The 25,341-nt window shown below is 32.4% G+C and overlaps 1 protein-coding gene across 1 annotated transcript in view; it reads right to left on the bottom strand.

The window, feature by feature from the left end:
* The window catches only part of LOC144469116 (opioid-binding protein/cell adhesion molecule), a 211,318-nt gene that overhangs the window by 7,599 nt on the left and 178,378 nt on the right, over positions 1-25,341 (bottom strand). The window contains exon 5 of the mRNA XM_078179048.1: positions 8,029-8,171. Within this exon, the coding sequence (XP_078035174.1) occupies positions 8,029-8,171 (143 nt within the window). The remainder of the gene's footprint in view (positions 1-8,028; positions 8,172-25,341) is intronic.

The raw sequence follows: 25,341 nt of genomic DNA, 5'->3' as shown, positions 1-25,341 counted from the left end.
AACCTAATTTTCCTCAAAAATGAAATTTTAAATGAAAAGATATTATTCCTTTTTCGACTGACTTTTGCGTATAGAGTTATCACCCTGTCGGTTGTACAATCACCAGTTATATGACACATTTTATAGTTACAGTAGTATTATTACTAATAGATCAGACATTTTTGGATTATTCCCTCAATACCATGTTTTCGTGTTTGGACCTTGACAAATCTATATTGGAATTTTTAAACGACATTTTTCAATTATTATAGTAATCACACGTTTATCAAAAATTTTCGTTTTGTTCAGTATTAGATTAATTAAGAGATCTGTAGATGCTGATTCGCACTTCTTATTCTAATTTAAATACAATTTTCAATGTAACTTTAATTTTCAAGTCACCGGAAGAATTACAATGAGAGCAACAGACGTCGACATTTATTAATGAAATAATTGCAGCGCCTGTGTGTGCAATACTGTAAATACTTGTAAACGGGACAGTAATTATCCTAATTGCAATTACTGCCTGTGCAATAAACATATATTAACTCTCGTAATGTACAGCGTCATCTATTTAACGATGAAACGCTTCGTGAACCGTAAAGAGACAAAGAAATAGTTATCGTGGAAGCTATTCGATATAGTCAAGAACATTATGTGATCACATTAATTTTTTTAAATACCAGATTTTAGTAGATATTTCAAGGTCAATTTACGTCGTTTTCAGAAACAAATTTTGGGATCATTTTTCATATGTCCTTAAGATTATTACTAAACTGAACGTATTGTATTAATCTCTTGCATTCGAGTCACGACTCTAACCGCTAAACTTATTCTATCACGTTCCAAAATAATGTTTACACTAGCGAAGTTTATATTTTTAAAAAAATGCTAAAAGTGAAACTGTTGGTATAAATTACAGGGATCAATTTTATATGCATAAAATACACTGTGTCATATTAGATAGAAATACTATAAGCCAGAAAAAGAATCTTAGATTTACAGTTAAAATGGCTTTGAGTGTTAAGGGTTAATTAATCATTATCACAATTTCATATCTATTTATTAAGAATTACAATAGAAAAATGATCAAAGTTCGGAGCAAAGCATATATTGTATTCGTACGAGGATGACACACTGATATGCTGTGTAGAGACTACAATGATTTACAAAAGTGTTTGCTCACCATTTTAAAATGCGATAACTTTTTAATGCCTGGACTAAATGACTTGGATTCTTTTTAGATGATAAGGAGACTAGTCTAGTAAATAATTATTTAAATATCTTTTCTAATTTTGCTTCTAAAAAATGTTATATTAGTATTATAATCTTCAAGCAGTTTTACAGAGTTTCTAAGCAAATACCTTTTTTCTAAGCAATTGATTTTCGATTTATTAAACAATTTATTGAAGAATTAATCTGATATTAAATTCGCAATCAGTGATCCGAAAAACGCAATATAAAGGATTGATATAAGTATTCTTAACGTTTTTGTAGCATTGAAATAACTTGGTCAGTTTCTCAGCGTAATGTTATCGAGGTCACTTTGATTTTTTGATGTTACTACCGCTTTGCTTTCATCACTATTGCATCTACATTTAACTATACTGAACAATGGTCAAAGATTACGTTTAGCCGCGTAAGCTGAATTCTTTTAGATCGCGCCCTCTTTTTCTTGGGGTTTTATGCGTAAATTGTGACTGATATTTTAATAGGACTGGATTTGGTCGGGGTCGGATATTATTGTCCACGATTATTATCTTACATAATTTGTATGAGGGTAATATTGCCAAATAAGGTCTTTATTCGGCGCCCTAATGCGAAAGCAGAAAATAAAACGACGACGGTTTCAGTAACTATCTCATCAAGAGAATGCGAAGGTAAGAGAGATTCGAAGCAGGGAAATCCTAATGGACAGTTCCGAAGATACGACAATCAAAAGTAAACGGGATCGATCTCTAATGCTCTGCTGGGATGATCGTTCACCTCGTTATCAGCGCTATTGATACCTACACGCTCAGCAAGATATTACGTATCAATAATGCTTCGATAATGTTACCCATGAACAAATCATGGAAATTCTATTAGGATTAAGATATTCATATTCTATGTAATTATTGTAAATTACATTTAGAACAGTTATCATTAAACTACAGATATCTGCTGGTCATTATGCAAAATAAAAATCTATTGCTTCTTAAACAATCTCAGTAGATCGAAAATAATATATCGGTCAGAGTGGGGCATTATTCGAATTGTTTTATCATTAATTACCTTAGTAATTTATTTGAATAATTCTTTATTAGATCAAATTATTCGAACAGAGAATTTAAAATTGTACAACAAACCATATTGCGGATAATTGTTAATTGTATTTGTTTTTATGTAATTTCATAAGAATATATTTATACAAATATATTCAAGAGCGATTCAATTTCAACTACTTGGAGAATTATAGAATTTTTGATACCATTCTCTGCACCCATAAGATTATTTATTTAGTTATCCATCAATGATCGATCTAACCAAAAGTAACGAACTTTACAATGCACCAGTTGAAAAAATGTTAATTGTAAAAAAGAGTATTGGAGAATTAAGTTGTTAAACTATTTTTAAAAAAGACATTGTATATTCTATCATTTTTATTTAAATCGATTATTTTCTATATGAATTTGAGTAGCAACTAATTTTTATTTCAATAAACTCTTATTGGAATGAATACTTATTCAAATAAATTTGTACTCGATTGTATATTAATTCGAATAAAATTTTATTCGTTACCCTTTATTTTTTATCCGTCATCCTAATAAAATTTGTCCCAACTCTTTAGTTTTTTTACAACTTTAAATTGCAAATACTTACTTTGCTGATAAATATATAACATCCACAGTCTATTTACAATATTTGTGAAAGTTTGTGAAAATAATTCGCAATGGCTTAAGCGTAAAAAAATTAAACTAGTGTTATGTTGTTGTAACTTCAAATAAGTTTCATTTATTAAGATTACATTTCTTTAAAATGTAATCTCGCAAACAAAAAGCATTTATCTCGAAAACGAAGAGTTTTTGGTCCTATGGTTATGCGACCTCTTTTCGTTCTTAGAGAATGCACAATACGTTACCGAAGTTTGATCATCTGTTTCGGGGATACTCCCTATATGAACATGTTGAAATACCTCCAATGTGATTTTAATTTTATTTCTACCGTTTCGTTTGTCCTCTAATTGATTTATTATGTTCTATGCAGTGCCTTCGCCAGCTCACAACCATCAGAGAAATTTACGCAATCCTATTTAGGAGGGCCACCCTGTAGAATAATAGCATTGTTCCACGGTACATGCACTGTCACTCTCTGATATACATATGTAGGTCTCCGAGGCACGAGGAATACATTATATGTCACCTCAGGCTCAACATGTTGAAAACTAACAGTTTCCACATTTTCTCCTTCGCTTCTTTACGTTTAGAAAATTTCTGAAAAATGTAAAATGCGTTTGCTGAATTGTCTTTAGGGACAACCATGGTGGAATGTAGCAGGGCACGAAAGTAACATTGTAAATAATATAAAATTTACGACTGCAAACTTTTGATATATTATGCAAAACTACTGATTCAACATATACATTGTTAGTTAAATCGTATTGATATTTAATTAACATGTAATAGACTGAACAAAATGACTTTGATAGTATAAAGTAACTGAACTCTTCTACGGTGTTCATAAGAACTTACATACGCCCGACTAAAGAAATTCATGCATATCTTTCGAACTACACTTTAACACAAGGTTTTGAAACTTATGATATAAAAGGATAGAATAATTAATACAAAAATTATACAAAAAGTAAAAATTTATTTACAGAATTTGACTTTTACAAGTCTACTAGCAAGACTATTAGCAAGAAACTGCGAAACTGAACCTCATTTAATGCCTCTTTCAAGCGTTTAGTTATTCTCAGTGAGAATATAAAGATAACTTGAAAAGAAAGACAATAGACAGCTATCGGAAAAAAGGAAAAGATAAGAATAACTTTTAATTACGAATTTCTGTTTATTTTTATTTGTATTACGAAGACTTGTGTCTATTTTTATTTCTTACTATGAGAATTTATTTTCTCTACTCTATTTGCTTTTAAAGTTAAAAAATTCGTTCGTGATATCGCGGTTTATTAACAACAAACATAAAATAGCAACATACATAATACTGTTTTAAATTATAACCGTGCCTTTCTATCTGTGTTGTAATATTTTTCCCGTTGCGATAAGTTCTATTTATCTTATCAGCTTTTCCGTGCATTGCATTTAAGATCGTTATAATGCTTTAGTGATGCCATTAAAGTTAGGTTCCCCGATGCTTCGCTTACTTCTTTCGTCACGAACACCTACAATTAACAGGCGTGCACGGATATTACATAATATTTAATGTTGCCACGTGACTTTTACTCTGGCCGGGCTCTCAAGATTGTAAATGTACGTTTCACGTGAGATTATAACATTATTCGAAACGAATAATTTAAAAAGATTTCATCGTGGTCACATTCTATCATGTGTTCATATGAAAATGGTAAATCTAAATATCTCGTAGACAACACATTTTTGGGAAAAATGTTAAATATAAAATTCGCATGATTTCAAGGGCAAAATACAGCTATTTTATTTATCTTCTTGTTGATCGTTTTAAAGGTTACTTCGGCGGGAATTTTGTTTCTTCACGTGGAATCTTTTGTAATTATTTATAAATTTTTTTTAAAGGCGAGAGAAGAATAAAATTTTGGATGAAACATTTTTTAATTAGATTGTCTTATAAGGATGTCTAATGAAATGGAAAATTTGTTTACTAATGTAACTTCTTTATTTTTCTTATAAAAGAAAATATTTTACTTCAGGACCGACAGTAATTTATCGTTTTAAATCTATTTTTATGCTTTAAATACGTGGAGTCTGCTCTACACGACGAGCACAGTTACCTTCCAAATATGTACCTGCAAAGCGATCAATAAAAACAAAATAAACAAAATGATTGTATTTCTCCTTTGAAAACGAGTAACTTTTTTTAAAGTTTCTGAATGGAGACCATCGATACATACGTATAGTTTCCACTATGTTACTTATAATTCCGTTTTAAAATATTTCTACTCGTCATTCGATAAATTGAAAACATTTATACAAATGTCTATAAATCAAAGCAAAAATTAAGGGGTTGCAGAATTATTTCTTCCAAATAGGTTATATTCAATTTCGGATGAATCATTTGATAGCAGGAGCTTGGCCGTAATGGAATATACGAACACACGTAATGTATAAATATAATTTAATAGTTAACAAACGTATTATAAATTTATATTCTAAACTGTCTCGTGTGCACGCCGAATGCGAAGTGGACGCTGCGTGGAAGAGAGACAAAAGACAGCGGGACTAAGATCGTGCGCATCAGAAACATAGGACTGATAAAGACGCGCATCGTCCGTCGGTAATATCATTTTTTAAAACTATATTTTCTTTGGCGTTGTCACGAATGGCAACAAATAACTTCGTTGACGAAAATAATAATGTTAAATCTTTAAAAAACATAGTAAAAAATAACGCTTGGAACAGTAGTCGTTGCTTTATTAAAAGATTGTATGTATGTACATAGAAAGATAGCTGTATTAAACTGGTTAATATTCACATATGTACAATATTATTTGTAACGAACAATATACGGTCATTGTAGCTTTGATGTTTTCAGAGTTGCGGAAAAATTTACTTACAAAAAAACATATCGGTAAAAGTGCGTAGATACAAAAAGGTTGTACAAAAAGATGCTGAAATATGTGGTTTAGCTGGTATGTATTTTGTAAAATCTGTTGGGCGTGCGACGCAATTGAAGAACAATTGGTAACGGCAAACGAGAGAGTTCAATTGCAGTTATCTATATTCAAAGCTTCCGAAATTTTTATGCTGTTCCATTCTGAAAACGTGCAAAAAAATGATGGAATTCAGTAAAGCTAGATAAAAGCAATACTCTCGCACCAGAACGATTTCACGTTTTTACAACGTCATGATTTAAATCGCAGTGATCCCTTTGAATAACGATGCAATCGATTTGTAATACATAGAAATCTTCTACATTTTCTGTTATGAAACCTCTCTTATAATGCTGTATGATTTTACCGATTGCATTATTCAACAAAAATGATCTCGTTCTAAATGAAAATGACAATGGAAGCTCGTGTGACTCTTGGATATAATTTCTAGGTAATTTGCATAATTTCTTAATAATATCCGATAGCAGCCTTAAGTACAGTTACTGAAAGGCTAAAGGCAAAGGGAATATTTCAAGTAACAAAGGCAAGGTAATGAATAAAAATTCATATCGAGACACCTAAATTTTACCATTATTTCAGACGGCGACCCGATATACTTGCGTGTCGTATAATTCTAGTACACGTTGAAAGTTAACGATAAAAAAGACGTTCTGCAATTTACAGTGCTGTCGAGTAAAGTACTGCCGCATGAGCTTTATTATAGAAAATCAAATTTAAAGAACTATGAGACTGAACCTGCCTGAGCGTCACTTATTATCTCGTACGTATATCCATTATCGATAACCTGTACTTTTACCGACGTTTGTAGTCAGTGATATTTAAAGAAATGAATATACGGTTTTATCAAAAGATTTTTTTTATGCTGTTCTCATTTATGTAGTTTTTGTTCTCTGCTTTTTCGGTCATTTTTACCCTAATCCTATATCTGTATTGTTTACATTTTATGACATCTTTACATGATAGTTATATTTACACATTAAAATTATATAGTAATCTAGTTAATCTATTATCTTAAAAAAATTGAAATTTGTTGGTCTAATTTTAAAACAGTTATTCTGTTTTAAAATTTATCCGAATATTTTCCTAACCAATAGCTTCTATAATTGTATAACGAGCCTTTGGAGTATGCGTGCATTTTCCTTTGGCTTTTAACTTGCTTGTGCGCTTACTATTCATAGCACGCCAGTAGAATATCTCCCCTCACTCGCAGATTTACAGTACACACCACCATCGTCAAACGTGGGCGGCGAAATCTCTTCATATTCGGAAATTTGAATAACGAATTATTTTTCATTAAGAGACTAATACATGGCATTTGTTATACGTACACGGTATCCTCTCCAAAACTGCTAAAATGTCAGGTTTGCAAAGTGCAGTTATAGAAGAGATACTACGCATTGTTTGTCGTGCTCCAATTGCAAAGTTTCGCCAATTAAAGGAAAGAGGGATGGAAACGTTAAAGGATTTTGTGCAAGTTCTACGTTATAAGTTCAGAAATCTGAATTCCTTGTTTCATTCGTCAATGAAATTTTTACCATCGCATTTGTCTCGCTTTTCTGATTAAAATAACACCGAACGTGACACATAATCGTGTATATAATTGCAGGTATAATAAGCTGAAGTCGAAAACTTTAATCGCTTTAAAGTTTTTTTTTTTAACAATTTTAATCAATTGACAAAACTATATAGATATTCTTAAACTCTCTAAACCCTTTAACTGTGAACTACGTAGTACTTTTATTTTTCTGTGTATTACTAAAAGTCATTTGTATTTGATATACAGGCACGTCTTAAAAATTCGATTAAAAAGGATATATAAAGTGAAACAAGAAAGATAAATACATTTCTTCAATTAAAAGTGAAACATATTTTGAATTTAGTTTCTTTTTATGCCATTATACAAAATATTTAGAACGCGAATTGCATGTTATCCGTGGTTGGAAAGTTAATATTTTCATTATTTCCCTACTAATTTTTGTCGTAAATGCTTAAAATCTGAAGAATACTTGTTACACAAGTAATTTTGATCGTAATCATGTTATGCTTAATATAAAAAACGAGGCGGACGCGATGGTAAAAGTTTCATAATATAAAATAATTAATTATGCAACTGTTCCTGTTACAGCAGCAATCTTTACGGTTGTTACAAGAATATGATATTCTTGTAAAAGTCAATGGTAGCTTCTAAATATTTGTGCATCGAAATTTCTGAAACATTTAGAAAAAAAAGTGTTCATCCTCACCGTTTAGTACGTGCACGTGAACAGTGGATGGTTGATCAGGCATGGTGGTGAGATGACACGTATAGTTTCCACTGTCAGCTGGTCCTACCCTCGCTATACTGAGAGTCGAATTGGCCCCCTCTTCCATTAAGTCCGTTTTCACACTGAAACAAATGATAGTGACCGATGAAACCTCAATTTCAAACAGAATTCTTGATAGTCACATTTTACAAATTCACCGTACGAAAAATACATAAAAAGTGAACACCTTTCCCCTTTTTCAGAAATTTTCTCTCCGCGCTTCTTATTTAAGTTCCATCTTTTTATTGTTCCATTTTATGTTTAATACTGTGTGTCAGATTGGATGATAGCATACGCAATAAAATAAACTCGGTGTTTTCTTTTATTTCCTATCGAGGTTATACGGTATTTTCGTATTTTCAGCACCGGAAACTATAAAACATTGTCGAGTTATTCCAGACACCATAAATTGTCGAAGGAAAACGTCAAATGAGGTGGATTGATTTGGAAATAATCGATGATTTAAATTTTCGTTTCGTTTCACTTGGCCTCGATTCCATATTTTTATCTAGTGGCGAGCTGATGCTAACATACATTTTTTGCTATATCCTCTCTCTCTCTCTCTCTCTCTCTTTCTCTTTCTGATTTAATTTATATCTTTAATTCATTCCCACATATTAATGAAAAACATAATTTATACAGTATACTCAATTCTCTTTTAACACGATAAATGCTGAGTGTCAACTCCAATATTTTCCACAATATCGAAGTTATTTAATTAATGAAACCGAGTTAAAATGTATCATAGAAACTATTAGTTTAACCCTTTTGTATTCTAAAGGCCCTAATTGCAATCAAAATTCATTTCAAAATCCAATTAAAAATTATATTCAAAACTAGTTTTCGATCCTTTTTCGAGGTTGGGTGAATATAAGTGTTGAACAAACTTTAATGTCGTAAAACATATAAATCAAAATAAAAACTAACACAAAATGGCGTTTCTATTACTAATGAGGCAAGGTCTAAAAAGCATCGCATGTCAAATTCTAATGTTCACTGGTTTAAATGAAAACTAATTGTGTAAAAGAATTTAATACAAATAATTATGAACCTCAACGCAGAGGAAAAGTTCCTGCATTTCTGCGTCGAAATTGTTGCACCAATTTGAGTAATTAGAGTTGGTTCACTTCAATATTGTAGTTTACTATGAACTTTTTCTAGATAATTAGAGGCTGAATGCAGGCGCATATTATACACAATTATTATATATTGCATAAAGGCAACAAAAATCAAAAAGCGATCATTAGCTGAAAAAGGGTAATTTTTAACGCGCGAAATATCACTCTTTTTTAATGACGCAACGCCAATTACTGCAATTTAGTTGAGGCGATCGCTTTTTCGTCACATTCTGTGGAAATTGCATCACGTGATTTTCGTGTATGGATATCAGTATATGAGTGAGATCCCATTTTTTGTTCATATGTTACCAATAAATTCAGTTCCTTTTACATATAACCAGGTTATTTCTTTAATTTATACAGTCAATGCAAGCGATACACAAATTTTTATAGAAACATTAACGAGATCACAGAATAATCATTTCTTTCATGAATTTCACGGATTTTACTAATGAATCTGAAAATCGAATTGCAATGGCATTTTTTCAAATGACATGTCAATATAATGCTGTACAAAGTGCAATTATTTTTATAATATCTAAGAAAATTCTTTTTGAATTTCATTTTTAACGTACGAATTGAAAAGTAAATTAATATTCTGCAATAACGTATCTTTTCATATAATTCAAGTCGTAATAGAGAAGTAATTAAAAAGATTAATAATTAATATTTATTAATTATGGTAAATATTTAGGAAGAATAGTAGTTAATAGTAATTTAAAGGAAAGAACTTACAAAATACTTAAAAACTGTTAATTATAATTACATTATTGTATACGTAAATTATCTTATATGCGAATTATTATACAAGTACACAATAAAATTATATTGGTTGTTTTCGATGCCAATTGTTTAAATTATAAGAGTTATCGAGGTAATCATCCCTGACCTTTGTTTCTTCCTTTTCATACATTACTCCATACTCCACACTTCATACAAACATACAAGCATACACGATCTCCCAAAAATTACTCAAAATAGAGAAATGAGGGATTCGTAAGGTCATTTAAAGTAACTTTTTTCTTAGGGTAAATGGAATCCGCGGTTTCGTGTACGAGTTATTTATGAAAAACAGTGATCAATGAGAGGAGGGATCAGCTGGCGCGAGGCGACCAAGCCAACGAGTGAACGAAGCCCAGTTCCGTTCATTGTCATCACCACTTCGCACCAACTGATCTTGCCTTCTCTTATTGCTCATTGTTTTTCATTAACAATTTGTAAACAAAGCCGCAAATTGTATTTGCGTTAAAGTGACCTCAAGGACCCTTCATTTTTCGATTGCGAGTGACGTTTGGAACACTCTGTATATATTAAGGTACGAATACCAAAGCGTTTATTCAAAAATCAATATTCTACAGAACATAACATTTTCAGAGCAATATAAAAACTGTTGTCGCGAAACAGGAAATGTAATCGTATAATAAAATACTCGGACAATATAAAACCGTCCGTTTCACTTCACTCGGTATCCCAACAGCAGACATTCTCTACATTTTACATCATGATTAATGAATACGTTTCTACCACAACCCTAATTTTATGGTTGGTTTGACGTTGCACCACTGCGTCCGCAAAGGGTTAATTAGATCAATCTACCAGGTGAGCAATTAATCTTGCGAATTCGTCGTTTAAATTCAAGAATAAATTTACTAATCAGTCCGTAAATATCTGTCGCACATGAATTCACGTGTCTATAACACGAACATTGCTAATGAAAATTGAATAACTAATTTTTAATCAATACATAAAAGTGTAAATTAATAAGTTAGCAAAGATTTCGTCGATTTTTGCATGGGTCTAAGAAGCAGACTATAACATTAAATACTCAAAAGTATATAATTTAAAATACGCTGAGGAAGCAAGATGCTAATATTTGTAATCAATGTTCTCGTAATGTTTAAATTGATATAAATATGTGTCACATAGCACTTTACGCTTTGTGCAATTATTCTACAGTACTGATTGAAGGAGCTTTTTGGTGAATTCTGTATAATCTGATTATGCACAACACAGAGAGAGAGAGAAAGAAAGAGAGAGAGCGAGAGAGAGAGAGGGAGAGAGAGACGCACGCATACATACATTCAACTATGGTTCTACTACACACTTGTTACCTGCTCTCAAGGCTACGAACAAAGTGAGAATCGATGTCGGTACTTCTCTGTTTCGCGCGAACGCTGTGTAAGCTCATATTGGATATTCGCTTATACATATAGTATACTACAATAGAATTGCCGTGATTACTTTATAGTATCAATAATTTAGAATTCTGACAAGTACAAAACATAGATTTGTAATCTTGAAGATTTTTACATAAAGATTCACCACATTGTATCTCTATTAAGTGTAAATGTAAAAACACTACGATTGTCAAAATGTTTCTATTATATTTACTGGTTATTAAATATTTTAGTATTTGATATAGTTTAATTGACATTATAAGTAGGACAACTTTCGTAATATTGTTCTCTGAATTTAATGTACCGTTCATCTTACGTATTTGGTATATTTGATGTTTTTCTTTTAGTAACTACTGAGTTACTTCTAATTATTTGCATATTCCTATGAAATATGAACGTTAACCCTTTCACAATTAAGGGAAAAACGTTTCCCTATTTTAAAATTGGTGATTATCGTATTTAATTATAACTTTTCTACATTTTTTATATAGAATATCAAAATAAAAGGTATACCGTATGTAATTGCATAAACGGGAACGTTTAGAAAAAAAGAACTATCAAATCAATGTTACGTCCAAACAAACTAAAATAAACAACTATATATACAACTGAATGGTTTTTTTAATTATAAAAAAAAGTAAAATTAATAATAAAAGTAACAGAGTTAATTCGTTAAAGGTTGAACCGATTATTTTTCTGACTGAAATTAAGATTGAGCCTACATAAAAGTGGAAATTCTACATCCATATTAATGAAATGATTTGAATAGATATTTAGGCGATCTTCATCTGAGATATCCTGTGTGTAGTGTCAGATATCTGGCCGCCGTCTTTTCCGAAGAAAACGAGGTATAAATTTGATGGCTCGTTGTTAGCGTATCAACGAGACTGCAATGTTCGTTTTATCCGTAACAATAATAAGCTTGGAAATATAACGGCTGTAAAATGCTGTTATACAGCATATTGTACGATCTAGCAATTGTGTTGAGTGAGCATACGTATGAACCGGAATTGTTGGAATCTCTGCGACTCGATCTCGGCAATTGCGGTTCATTTATACGCTTACCCTTATTAGTCTATTGAATGCGAAGGTAGTAAGCTTGTCGCGCTACATGGAAAACTGTAGTAATGTAAATTCACTGCAATGTAAAACTGCTTTATAGCGATCTAGGCTGCAACCTTTTTACAAAAATAAACTCAAAGCACAAAATGGGACCAAGGAAGTCATAATATACAACGAGGATTTAGACTACTGTTGACGACAGTTGACAGCGAAAGTATGTATATGTATAAATTATTGTAACTATAGAATGTTAAATTATTGTAGGTGTGGTTACTAACCATTTTAACTATATAACTCATTATAGGTCTTTTAACATATCCTATTATAGAATTATTCGAAATGGATTGTATTGTGATTGTAAGTAATTCTCCAGGAACGATATAGAAATGTATACAATATTATTAATAACAATAGTAATAATAATATTAATATTGATATGAAGTTTTCTAAAAAAAATCTATTAGTTCCAATTAAGATGTTATGTCTTAAAGTTGTTGACAGAAATTTTGTAGCGTTCCATAACTTCATACTTCAAATTAACTTCGTATGAATGTTTTACAATTTATATTAAATATTTTATTCAACTATATGAAAAATGTATATGTGTAAACTCATATTACAAGGATTAGAATAACTTCGAAGGCAAAGGACTAAAATTATACGATTTTTTTTATTAATTATACGAAAGGACTAGAATTATACGAATATGGTGTAATATGGTAAATAATTAATTTATATCATAGTAATTATAATGAACAGTATATAAAGCGAAGGCATTTCCGTTTTGGACAAATATATTTCCACAATAAAAGGAATGAAAAGACTGAAATGCAAGGATTTCCGTGGCCATACAGTATCCGAACCTGACTCAGACTGGAGCTGACTGAAGATCAGCAAAAAGATAAGTGAAGGTCCTTCGGAAGTACATTTTTCTCCCCCAACGATGCTGATCGAAGGTGGCAAAGTCCTTGTTAAATATGCCTTCCTTCGTCGGCGAAGGTACAACCTAGCTAGGACGATCTCGCAGATACGGTTTTCTATGTTCGAGAAATCGAGTCTTTGCCCTCCTCCATTCTCGAGATCGCATCGTTTAAAGCTCTTCAGGCTTTACTTACGATGTAAATGGGACTCCCTCTTTTCGTCCTGTCGCCAAGGAAACTAAGTAAGACACTAAGCATAATGCCATTAACTTCTGTCTGCATTGAATGCAAGAATCTGTAAATGGGCGCAATGTGATCGGAGAACAATAGATTATAGAGAATTAAATAATCTATTCTTATTTTCTGTTTATCGTCGTGTATCTTTCAAATATCCATTTTGAGAAGCCTAGTCTTAGTATTGTCATGTGATGTGAATGAAATTAGATTTGCAAGCATTTGAGAATTCTTTCTGCGAGGAGTTCATTCGATTCTCTATAAAAGTAGGAAACAGAGGTTATCAAATCTCTCATATTGTATGAAAACTTGATATTTATTACTATTTTTAAATTAAAAATACAATAGTTCAATTATTAGACTGCGAATTCTTAAATCAAATAAAAATTATCTTTATTATTTCCAAGATATAGGAGCTACATAGATATTTATTTTTTTTTCTTCATTGTTTCAATAAGTTGACAATAATGCAATAATATTTTCAAATTGTTTAATTATAGACTGAACGCGTTAGTTAAAATTGCATAAAACGGCATATGAGGTACGCGACTCCTGAAAAAACATGCAAAAATAATATCGAGAACAAAATCACACTTGTGTGACATTTAATTAAAAGCTAGTGCCGCTACTGACAGCTAGTTGATACCACTTAACTGTTCGCTAAAAAATAAACAAACGACACATATAAAACAAATTGTTGAGTTGTCAAACACTTCACTCATTCCAGAGTTAAGTACTTATGCTATCTATTATATTCTTGCAGATGCTGCTTTGTGTTCCCTTATCATTTCTCTCACATTTCAGTTGTTTAATTTGCAGTTGTCCTAACAACTTCTACTTAAATATTGCTATATGACATTGGTAGTATGTTAAGATGCAATCAATTCGTTCAATAAAAAATTTTCTTCGTTGATTGACAGTTTGACGCGTTTATCGCAAAATCTTATGTTATAATTTTTAAAAAGTTTAACTTTAAAGTAATAAAATCAAAGTAATAAATCAAAGCAACAAATAATTTTCTCACATGTCATTTATTTGATGTATTTGAGGCACATTGTACAATAGTATGAGAATGATAAATCATCCGGAAATTATACTGCTTGTTTCGATGGTTCGTCATCTATAACAGGATGACCATAGAAGGGTCGTAATGCTTCCATGGCCGTTTATCTATTGTGCAGGTATGAATCATCAATTTCCGTGTTATATTGTTTACGCAGGCTGTTACGACTATGGCATGATAATCCATAGTTCGGTTGTATTGAGCGATCACTTTTTACCTCCATCCAAAGAATACACCTGTCCGAACACATTGTTTAATACTTTCATAATTTTAAGTACGTAAATCAATACTTTCCACACAACAATGGTGCAAATTATTACACTCGAAATAACCAATTTTTTGCTGTATTTTGTATTTATATACTTAAACATGGGATTTTTTCCTTTCATCGTATATTTATTTAAATATATGCCGTAGAAGTTAAAGTTATACTAGTAATCGAATAGTTTTAGGAGTAACTGTAAACGAAGTTTATTTTATTCCTATAGTGCAAGGAATTAAGTAGAATAATGATTTCCAACGTTATATTGTATAATATATTTTCATATTTGATTTGGTTTGACGAATACGTCCGAGTTGCTGGTAGCTGATCGGACAAAATTCTCCGAGGTGTCAAATAAATTTCCGTTACACCATGATTCAAGGTAATATCACACCTACGAATGTACCAAATTATTTTCCGGGTGGTCGATATATTAGCCCTCGTATCAACCCCCATATCGGGCAAGGCAAGGCAAAGGGGGAATAACCGTTAATTGAAAAAGTTTCCACGGATGTAATTTGTCCGTTCGTTATCTTCACTCGGTCGAAGCTGGAGGATGATTGCGCGTTGATCTACGGTGTTAAGTAAGCTCGATCTCCTTCTGGTTTCTTTCGCTATAGCGTTAATGAACCGCTAACGGTACTTTTCTTCGCCCGCTACTATTTGCCTTCGTTCGAATACTCTCTGTAGGCCTTATACCATGGTAATGGAATTAATATTTCAAGAGATCGTAAATTTTATCAAAACTCATTTTCTGTAATTTGAATACCAAGAAAACTACCCTCTCTCTCTCTCTCTCTCTCTCTCTCTCTCTCTCTTCTGGCGCACACAGTGGCGAGTGTTTAACACACTGGATTGAATCACTAGTCTGCTAAATTTACGGGTTCCAACATACACATAATTCAATAGAGCCTTTAATCCGCAAGTTTCCGAATATTTTAAAGCGATTAATAAACTTCATTGTAATGTCATATATGTTCCTTTTCGAGGGAGTAATATAGAAGACAAAACATACAACTATTGTCACCGTGCTGAAATATTCGGACAACTTTTAAACCAGAAAATTTTTTTAATATTTGGAGCACATGACTTGGATTCTCTTGGACAACGTCAAAACGCAATTAGTTACGATGACAAAAACAAATGAGAAGATAATGTTTTTCGACTGTTTTACCTGAACCTGGCACGAAAATCTAAGGAATACGTCTTGCAAATTTATAATTTTAACAATGTCGGTCTTTCGACCAATTACTCTAAAATATAAAAAATACAAATAGATCTGTTGATATATTTATAACTTGTATGAATGTAAATCGATCTCGATCTTTCTTGATCTTTCGATCAAATAAAAACCTATAGCAAATGAACCAAATATGTATTATACGACATTTCAAAATATTCATAAAATATTATAGATTATTATAATAGTATTGTATGTTATAGTACAAGTAACTAGAGATGAACTTACTTTACGAACATATTTTCAGTATCGAACAAATACAATTTAGACAGAAATGATGAGATCATTTCTTAATTATTGTATATGGGTGAATATTATTATTTATATATGCAGATCGAACATCTTTTCACCGACGTGTTAACATGTTTTTAAAAATAAAATGAAAAAGATTCTATTAAAGTCAGCTAATGATTGAACCACATGTAGTGAACAGTTTATTTATAATATATCTATATTAAACACGATACGGCTACAAAGAAAGTGATTCACTAAGGCCTTTCTCCACAGGTGGAATGTGCGATGTTACGATGAGTGCTCTGATTTCACTAAAATCGATAATATTAATTTTCAAAAAATTCTTTTTGCAAACTTAATTGGTGTAATATTACCCTTTAACATTAGTATCACAGTGTCAATTTAATTTTTAGACGAACAATGTATATATTTCTTAAGTTATTAGCATATAAAATATTGAGTTTAAATAAGTAATTCAATATTTGTCATTAAAAATTAATAGCTGCATTTTTATTACGTCATAATAATATTTTCTTTTCAAGCATATTAGCTATTTATGTAAAAATTATTTAACCATTATTTAAATATTATTACTCCACTCTTACAATGTACACATGCATAATTATGTACACAAATTTCGCAATTTCGATTAATACGTTAATAAATCTCATGTAATCGTAATTTAAAATGCATTTCAATAGACTTATTATCATAATTGTGATTTAATAAAGGTGAAAGCAAATTTAAAACTCTATGCCGGGATTGAATTTTATTACAAGCCAGTTTTTAAAAATGAAACATGAGAAATGACCTTAATGGAAAACTTTTATAATGCAAAAATACCGTGTAAGAAATCAGATTAAAAGATATTAACGTGATATATTATATAATTGCAAATGTTTGAGAAATTAATTTCTATCCTCAGTCAACAGTTTTGAAACCAGGTACTGCACGTATCTTCAAGAAGAGAATTTATTATAGCAGTGATATTACCCGTAATGTATTATAGTGAGATGGAGTCTCATTTCTTGCTCATTATTACTATGTATTTTTATAATTAAATGCACAAATACTGATATTACTATCTATTTATGCTGTTAGAAATATTAAAAATGTTATAAAAACTTAAAATTTATTATTATAAAAATTGAAAACAAATATTTCCATGATGGGGTATATTCAATTACTTTAAAGTAAACTAAACTATAGTCAGGCACAATAATAGTTATCTGTTAAGTGGTTGAAAAATGATTGTTACCTCCTATGCTATAATTACATAATATCAATATTGTAATGACTCAATTTTTTAAATGACTTCGCATTACTTCGGAATACAATATTGCTATGATTTCAAAATTATGAATAATTTATTTAAAATGAGAAGAAACTTCTTGATATACTTCAAATGACATAATCAGAAATTATGTTGATTAAAGTAGAGATTAACCTTAAACTGTCGTAAGTCAATTCTGACGTGACTTTATACATTAGACCTGAATATCTGACGACCGATAAGGGTTAATAAGTGCTGGTGATTACTATTAAAAAGTAAAGTATTTATGCATTTATTAGAAAACTTATTACGATATAAGCTAGGCCAAACTATTATCAACAGAACAATTTAGTAAGTGCATGTTTATAGTCGAAAAGAGTATGACAAACAAAGATCCATTGACATATAATATTGTCTCGTACGTTACAATTTGTAACCAGTCGATATTAATAAAAGGTTGGTAACTCCAGATTGTATACTTCATGGAATCTCTAAACTATCATTAAAATTGTGTGTACAAGCACTGTAAGAGAATGAACGCTTCTGAGACGTTTGCTACCTGCGTTGCTAAACCACGTAGTTAATTTATTGTATTTATCGCATTAAATACATCGCGTCTTCTTTAAAAATATGATAAAAATGTCGTTGAAAATAAGCTATTAATTATAAATATCATGCTACGTGTTAGAATTTTAATAATTGTATACAGAAAGTTAATTTGATGTTCTCTACGTGAAATACAAAATTGTAGTCATCGCACATTTGTGACGCTGGTGGCGTCCGTGTTAATATGTTAGATGAATGCATGATTGCATGCGTGCGCAATTGCACAGTGTAGAGTGTACAGTTGCTCGTGAAAGTATTTAATCGTTTTTTACTTTCGAAAAATCCCTGATATTTTAACCATTATAATTTCTATTTTTATAATATACTTTTGCATGACATATTTGATGGTTAGTTCAAGATATGTTTTTTTTAAGGGCTACGAATTTAAATGTCTCGAAACACTTTAGAAAGGTAGTAATACTGTATGGATACAGAATGATGGAAACAAACTTTGCATAAATTTGGTATTTAAATAGAGAAGACACAGCTTATATCACGTGTTTTACGCGTTAAGTCTTGGCGTTCGTTTCCCCAGGAAAGTAAACATGAGATTTGAGAGAATATGTAAGCGAAACCAGGCGCAATGTTTACCGACGGTAACCTACCATCCTGGGAAACAAGGTGATTCGCATAATTAGAATTCGTGTTGTTGTCACGTCCGAACATTTAAAACTGTTTCACAGCTGTGACGACCACTTTTACGAAGCATACACAGCGGGTCAAATAATTTCTTGTTGTACTACTACTTCTGCTACTACTCCTACCACTATTACTATTACTACTGCAACTGCAGATTTTGACCTTTATTGTTAGAACGCATCTCACGACACCGTTTACTTAGACTTTCATTTTATTCAAAAGAAGCAGCCTGTCGTAGTTTTATGCAGACCGTGTACTGCTGTATCTCTATTGGTGAGCATATAGTTTTTGCTACGACACCCGCATTTTGATGAAATTTTACGCAGTGGTAGAACTGGTAACATGGAATCTAATGGTATTTGTCTTGGATGTAGACTGCATAGTTTTTGAGATATTTAATGTTGAAATTGTTAATAACAAAAACAGCAAGATCAGGTGGATTTCGAGAAATTGCCACGCGCGGCTTAGGGACGGTGAGAATGTCAGGGAAGTGTTCACAAGTGGTGAAGTGAGGGAGGAAAACCTACTGATAGATGGAAGACTCACTTACTCACTCTCGTATCTAAAGTTCTTTCTCTACTATTTTCTTACCATTTGTGAGCACTAATCTGATACGCCTAAACGTGGCGCGACGCAGCGGCTTATCTGGTGAAACTTTACCAGAGATTTTTGACTCTTGAAAAAACTTCAAAAGTTCAAGTCCCAATGTGGAAAAACCATTGGTTCAAAAACTATATTTTTTCGAAGTTGACGTAACATAATCTTAACCCTAACCCTTAAAGTAAGGATCAGCCGTTAATCTTTTCATTTTGTTACTAAGACAAATTCGGGTAGCATTGGATTATATTTTACGAACTCTAACACTGTGCAAACTTTCATCGAAAAGGCTGAATCCGACTGGTAAGTCACCGATGGTCACCATCATGATAGTCAGAAGATTAAGTTAGATTTCAAATCGAAGGAGTACGTCACATGACGCAGCGGGAAGCGGAGGCATAACGGTTTGACATGTTTCCACAAGGAGCAGGATGTTTAAGTGAAATGACAATAAGTAGATTCGCTTAAGTAATTATTATATTATATAGTCGCTCATTCTATACGCGCGCGTGTGTATAGATTCTTCAAAGGTAGCGACAAAGTCATTAGCACACGGGCACAGACCGTACACATGAAGATAAACAAGAGCGCCAAAGAAACCAAAAAATCTGTTGTCAGTGATTTTGTATTACTTTAACCCTCTATGGATCCTTCAGGTTACATAGTAATATAACGATACTTCACCAAATAATTTAAAAATTTTTCACAAGATGGTGCATACCTCTTGATTATATAAGGTCTCTAAGATGACCAATAACAATGTTCATGACGGTTTGCAGAACCATCAACCTGAAATATCAAAGTAAATGCCTTACAAGTTGTCTGCACATAGATATTTAAGAAATAAATTCGGTCCATAGAGGGTTAAGTACTTCTAAAAGTATTTTTATTACCTTAAACATATTCGTCCGGTAATTTTTTGCATCGCCATTCATAAAATGCCGATATTTTTAGACACTATTTGCAGAAATTATACCAACCAAAAAATGAATGGTGTAATAATTTAATTGTTTCTCTGATTGATTTGTGGCAAAATTTATTATTAAATTTTAAATTTAAAAAATTTTAAATTAAATATTAAATATTAAATATAGGCTCAAAAAATTGTTATCATGTCGCAATAGTGAGCACCGGCAATTGTTATTACCTGACCAGTCGCATTTTCGAAGAAGAATGATTATATGACGCCTTTACCCCAAAATGTCCACAAAACAGTGACAGGTTGTGCATGCATGTGTTTCTCAACAATTACTTGTGGAATTTTCTAAACCCCAAATGTAACAATTTCGACGATTAATCAAGCCATAAAGTTGAAAATGAGTATCACCGCTGAAGATGGTTTTGTTCGAAATATCAGCATTCATTTGTTGCTGTTCCATAATTTATTCAACGAACTGTACTCGCTGTGCGTGGCAAGTAGGATTCAGTTCTTGAATCAATTGAACATTGTAAACATGAAGATGCAAAATTTTCGTGAGAATAGGGTGTAGAGAGCTTCTCGAATTGTCCAATCCATGACCACGGTGCCGAATTAATGTTCCTGAATTCTTAGCAACACACTCATGAACTGCTTCGATGTTATGTGTTGAAGAACGACCAGATAATTGATCCAATCTTCCTAAATTTTTAAATTAATCTCTTCCCAGTTGATTAAATTAAAACATTATTCTGATTACATTAAAATATTGTTAAATAATTAAAACGCGTTGTTCACTCCATTTTTAATAACCCTGAACCGTCTTTCGTTTTTCTTGGCAACGTTTTACCGCGCAAATGGCACCAAATTAAAATCTTGCATGAAGTTTGGAACAACCTTTACTTGGAGTCTTGGAAGAAGCCAAAAAAATGCAGCGCGTGTAGGTGTATTAACCGTGCGAAGAAGTTAGCCCTCTAATCCTTTTACTCCGCGGAATTTTAATATGCATTTGGATTGTCAGACACCCGGTAGAATTAATTAAAAGTCATCTTCCAGTGAACGTACCGACAATACTATAGCGCTGTACATTTTAGCGTCGCGGCGCGGCGCAGTCCCGGCAGACGGTTATATCGCTGAGAAAAATAACGAGCGGCAAAACGGTGCTTCCTGTGGCGACGTGTTTACGGTCTGCGGTTTCCACGAGCCACGTGGTTGTCGGTAGGGTGAAGTGGTCGTAGGGCGAGGATGCTCCGGAAACGAGAGGCCAAGCTTCTATGTACAAACGCTAGTATATACGGCGTGCACAGGGCAAACTAATTCCATTTACCGCCGCCTAACTTTACTCTTGCCGAGCAACTGAGCCGACCGACAACGTTTTCACGATTCGATCCTCCTTTTCGTGCTTGCGTTCCGTTGCCCGTGTTTCACTTTCACGATGTCTCCGTCGTTCACCTCGTTCGATCGGACTCCGACGGCTTCTCTGTGTGCGTTCCCTGAACTGGCACGCATCTTCGAGACTGTCAAAGTTTACACGCGGCAGATCAACGTGCCCGGCGACTCCCGCTGAAAGCCAACCCGAATTGTTGACATTGGATTATAACTTCGGTGTAACGAGCGTAAATCGATCCCGCTTCTGCCGTACTGCCTCTACGACAACCGCACCGTCTGGATTGTTAGGTGCTCCACGTTCAACCAAGTAATTTGCATGATTCGTGACAAGTCGCGTCACCGCATCGTGTGGCTATGGACCGTTCTACTCTGTTTGCGGAACCGCAGAATATGCGAAAAATTTGTTTTAAGGGTGTGGTTCTGAATTTGACCTTGACTCTCTAACAATTTCTGAAGCAACCGGCTACGGATTGGAAACCGTATAGGTGTCTTCTGGCGGTAGGATTACGGCGCGCACGGTTAAATGGACTTGTATTTGGATAATCGTGTAATCAAACAATTTTGTGAATTAAATGAGTCATGTTATCCGATCCGAAAACCTTTCACCAACTCTGTACGTTTATGGCTCTTCCAATTGACCTTTAAACACCGCTCTGCTTGAGACAGGGGCTGATAAGTAGCTGTAATAACCAGTCTAATTAGACGGTCCAAGACGAAACGATCCTATACTTTTCTTTCTCTTCCGCCTACCTTTCCTACTTTTAACTACCTTAATATTACGCCTTTACGGATATTGCGCCGCCATTATCTATATACATACATCGTTGAATAAAATAGTTGTCTACCATCTTCAGCCTCCATTGCCACGAATACTAGCATTCTAAGCACGCTGCCATTAATTTCTTTCACATGGTATACAACAATCATTGCGTATACCCATTTGTTACTGCACTTCCGGTAACGTTTTACGTATTCTTTTCGTGATAACGCTTGCTGAAATCACCTTTTAACTTTTGTAATTGCTGGAAACCAGATTCTATGATTGTTTTATGTCTGTTTTACTGTAATTTCAGAAAAGTACATAAGTTTACGAGGAAGTTAATACTTCACCACATCTTGTTTAATTCAATATTATAAGGAAATGAATTAACTACAGTGAACAGCTTACAACGTTAAAACAAAGTCATAATGTATATAAAAAGAAATTGGTAAATATAAATTTTTAATATTGATCGGATGTCTTCAAATTGAAAACTATATGAAACGTGTATACGTATACTTAATGTAGATATAAACAATGTATTAAATCAAGCTTTGCGAAATTATATAAAGATATACCATTATTAAAGTAACAAAGAAAATATTTTTAGCTAAAAATATATAAATAATATTACTGTAAAAATCTAAATGTATTTTTTGTTTCATGAGTTTAAAGAGAAATACGTAAAATAGTTTGGTAATTTAAAAGTTATTTTGCAGTTATTTAGTTAGAGCAACTGTCTACAAGAAATTAGCTTACCAACATACTCCGATATACCAATATGTTACTAATATAGCTAGTATAGCTATAGTGCTGTAGCTATACCATACTATACTATATATACTATACTATGGTATATTAGCTATAGTATAGCTAATATATTACTAATATAGCTTTGAACTTTTGATCGCTACAGTACGTGAAATTCTATTGCTATTGAGAAAATTGAACACAGATTTTAAATAGTAATTTTGTAAAAACGAATTACTGTACTTGCGAGCCATGCGCATCGTCAGAAAATCGATATACTGTGCATTTATCTGAGTACTATCATAGATGAGGTACAGAATAGACCTAAAATCCAATACTCTCTTCTATTCTAGGCTCATCGGGCACCTGAGCCTCGTTACTATACCCAACGTTAACGATCAACCATAAGCATCTACTTCGTTTATATTACGTATGCCTAACATGGCTTAACACGAATAAATGCAAGCGTCGCTTACGTTTAAGTATCGGTGGTTGCAGTCATGGAATACAACATTACAGATATTTATACTTTCTGCATACTCTGCATAAAGGATTAGCGACGCATCCAGTAATACTGTTACGGTTAGATTAGTTTGATCCAATTGTGAACTGAAGTGGATATTATTTTCGATTTTCTCATGCATGCGACCCTCACTGGAGTATTTGGCATTAATCCTTTACTGGCAACCTGGGTCTTTAAGACGACCATCTCATTTAGAACGTTGAAATATCAGTTAGCTCTGAGAATTGTTTTCTCATCAACTATGAGTTGAACTGGTTTATTGAAGATTTAGACAGTTTTACAATATTATTGTATTATCAATAATGTCTTTTAATATTTCTGTATTTGTTCATCTTTGTAGCGCTGCACAGTAAAAATATCTTAATCATTTTTTAAGGAAAATTCAAAGATAAATCGATTTGTACATAAATAATATACAGCTATGTTGAAAAATTGCAATGATTTTGTTTTTTTTTTTGTTGAAGGAAGATCTTTTATTAATATTTAGTTTTGCAATTTGTCAGAAATTTTGTACTGACTAATTTTTATTCGAAACGTTTTTTTATTGTGAATTACTGAGTACGTTAAGTATATATGTAGACACGACTCATAAATTTCTATTATGTAATAGAAACAAATTATATACAAATATAATATATATACATGTAACAATATAATAAACAGATAACACATATCTTAACATAATACATAAATAACTAACATATATTTGAATGTAACACGTTAATAAATAATAAGAAATTATGTACAAAAATAATTGCAAAAACTAGACATCAGTAGAAGGTTTTGTACACACACGCATACAGAAGATTGCAAAATTTGTGTAAATCTTTGAAAACTATTTTTCTACAATCGTTTAAATAGTATGTTTTCTAAAAAAAAGGATACTATCGCATACGTAAAGAAATTTCACGAGAGCGTAGGCTAACTAGCGCTGACTAAAGGATTAGATACATGTATCAAGGATCTAGATATATCTGGCCATCCCCCACTACCATTTTTCTACGAAAATCTGGGTATATAACGCACCCAAATTCAACTGGAAATCGGGCCAATTTTAAATCAATAAGCGACAACGAAACACTAGTAAAATCGTCTTATTCTCTTTCAAGCAAACTTAATACCAAGTAGGTAAATTGTAATAAGGTAATTCGCCCTCGCCGACTCGGCGCGACAACCGATAGCGTGATCTCGAATCGCGATTACACTTTTCCATACACGCGCGCGCGCGCACCCACCCACACGAAATTGTAATAAACCTAAATCTGTAATATACTAGTTTTACGAAGCACTAGGTGGTACGTCCCAGAAAAATACACCGTTACAGCTCGAGTTGTATCTTTATCATTTCTCTTTAAAAGTTACGAGGCCCATTCGATTCCAATCACTACACCAATTCCTTATCTAATGGCAATCCGGTGATGAAACAAGCATCTGCAAGTTCACGAAACCCTTCCTACTCTTTAGTGGTGACCCAATGATGAAACAAGCAT

The sequence above is a fragment of the Augochlora pura genome, chromosome 4 (genome assembly GCF_028453695.1).
Source record: "Augochlora pura isolate Apur16 chromosome 4, APUR_v2.2.1, whole genome shotgun sequence".
NCBI lineage: Eukaryota > Metazoa > Arthropoda > Insecta > Hymenoptera > Halictidae > Augochlora > Augochlora pura.
This window is presented reverse-complemented; position numbering and strand designations above follow the sequence as displayed.